This window comes from Odontomachus brunneus, unplaced genomic scaffold (genome assembly GCF_010583005.1).
Source record: "Odontomachus brunneus isolate Ranch 3 - 2012 unplaced genomic scaffold, Obru_v1 Obru_scaffold_009, whole genome shotgun sequence".
Classification (NCBI taxonomy): domain Eukaryota; kingdom Metazoa; phylum Arthropoda; class Insecta; order Hymenoptera; family Formicidae; genus Odontomachus; species Odontomachus brunneus.
In genome coordinates this window covers 1,185,281-1,187,495 of record NW_022639459.1, presented here as the reverse complement: position 1 = coordinate 1,187,495, position 2,215 = coordinate 1,185,281, and the positions used below count along the sequence as shown (strand labels likewise).

The window sequence follows — 2,215 nt, the reverse complement described above, 5'->3', positions numbered from 1 at the left end:
ATGTCTTACAACCTCTTTAATTCCTGTGAGCTTGCATCTCGAATCTAAAATAATCGCGATGCTATGGAAATTCACTCGGTCTCGAAGTAAGACACTGTCAAATCAAAGATCCCATCCACACGAAAGAATCCATCGTGAGGAAGTTCTTCATGCACGAGTAGCGTACTAACAAGGAAATTTGCTCGGTAACTTGGTAGCCCACGTTACAGAACAAATCTGAAGGGACTCCCCTGCTTAAAAAAAATCATGTACGACAAGGACTAATAGAAATATATGCAAATTTCATTAAAATACTATACAACTTAATCTGAACTTATCATTTCGATTGGAAATTTAAATTTCTCCCATTTCATAAAAAAAAAAATTACATAAAAAAAATGTCAGCAATTCCTTCCGTTTTATATCGTAACTTATTTTTAACGACCAAATATTTATATATATAAATATTTACGCATAATTTTATCATTTTTCATCGAAGACACAATTCAGCTATGTAGATTTTTCTCATATATTTCTATCATAATCTTCTAAGCAGGGTCGTTGCGCGCCGGGAGTATTCTCATTAGCCTTGAATTTTTCGATCACATGCATGTCTACATTACACCGCATTTGTGCGTTACGAGCTAATCTCGAGTCGAATGGCGCGAAGTGATCGCGAATAATTCGACCCCCCGTTTCGCGAGCGATCCGGACGGACGTCGCCTAATCTCCGGTGCTCTGCTTTCTTGCCGCAGGGGAGGACCAGCCACAGGGATATGACGCCCTGTGGATGCTGGAGAGGAAGGCGCGCAGCATCGGCCAAGAGGAGCAGGAGTCCCTGCCGTTCCCGAGCAAGTCGTATTCTTCGTCGAAGGTGCACGACTCCTCGGGACCCGGCTCGTATCCCGTCGCTCATATGTACACCGGGGACTCCTACATACCGATGATGCAAGCCGAATACATCTGCACCGACTGCGGCAAGAAGTACAAGTGGCAGGACAGTCTGAAAAGGCACCAGAGAGTGGACTGCGGTAACAAGGAGAAGAAGTTCTCCTGCCACATGTGCGACCGGAAGTTTAAGTACCGATACGAATTGCGAAACCATATCACCGCGCATCACATCATCGGCTGACTCTTTGCCCGCGGGTGATTCGCGTTGAGACAGGCTCACGATTTGAAGGGAGAGTGCGACCCGCAAGACAATTAACATACCGAGAGTTGCACGATCCTGTATCTCCCGTCGCGACGCTCGGAATACTTGTGATCTGAATTGAGACTGAACGAGGTAGAGATTTGTCTCCGAATTGTCTTTGATTTTCGTACGACATGCGGCGACATTAAGACAATGCAGTTTCATAATTTGCACTGTTCTCTTATTTGGTTGCAAAGTAGAAGTGCAAATGTCAATGCATGAGAACACAACAAATATTAAAATTGTATCAAATTAAAAGATTGTTTTATTTGCAAAACTTTTCTGTTTTTGGAATATTTGGTGCCTTTCCATCAATTGACACTTGTACTTTCACTTTACAAGAGCACTTGCAATTCCATGCAATGAAATAAAAAGACAAACTATGAAACTACATTACGTCGGTATCCTCTTAAGAACAGACGAGCCATTTTATGACCGCATAGGTCTGTATACATACCGACTACTTTTGTGATGCCTGAGAATCGGTAGTCTGATACGGACGTGTTTAGTCAGTAGTCTGATACGGACTCTTGGTTGCTCACCGCGGCCATGTTGAATCGTGACGTCAGAGGCAAAAAATGATACGCTGAGAATTCTTGCGTGCCATTTTCAAATAAAAAGATATTTAAATGAAAGAATACTTCATATCGCCTAGATAGAAGTCATCTTTATTCTAGTAAGTTCTTTTTAACTCGAAACCTTCCGAAATCTGAATTATAAGAAAAGGATAGTTTCCGAAACATTACAAGTATACTCAAATGTTCTATCGCTCAAATATCTTTTTATTTGAAAATAGCACGTAAGAATTTTGAACGTGCACTTTTTCGCTTCTGGCATCATCAATCAAGAGTTTCGCGATGAGGAACGAGGAGCCTTAAAGAAATAAAGGAATGAAGATATGAATATAAAGGATATTTTCTGTCACGCAAGCGTGACGGTGATGGATAAAAGGAGAAATTGAAATTAAGTAATTTATTTGTATCACGAGATACGCTACACCACACACACACACACACACACACACACACACACACACACACACAC

The 2,215-nt window shown here is 41.4% G+C and overlaps 1 protein-coding gene across 1 annotated transcript; it reads left to right on the top strand.

Annotated features, from left to right (window-relative positions):
* Positions 1-1,111, top strand: LOC116840365 (zinc finger protein 90-like). The gene is made up of 2 exons (XM_032806984.1): positions 1-25; positions 735-1,111. The coding sequence occupies exons 1-2, from the start codon at positions 1-3 to the stop codon at positions 1,109-1,111; spliced, it is 402 nt and encodes a 133-aa protein (XP_032662875.1).
* Positions 1,112-2,215: the final 1,104 nt, after the last annotated feature.

What these genes read in the sequence shown, in the direction of transcription:
- LOC116840365 (XM_032806984.1), top strand. Translation starts at nt 1, where the DNA reads ATGTCTTACAACCTCTTTAATTCCT. An exon ending in TTACAACCTCTTTAATTCCT is followed by an intron (nt 26 to 734) that starts GTGAGCTTGCAT and finishes TTCTTGCCGCAG; the next exon opens with GGGAGGACCAGCCACAGGGA.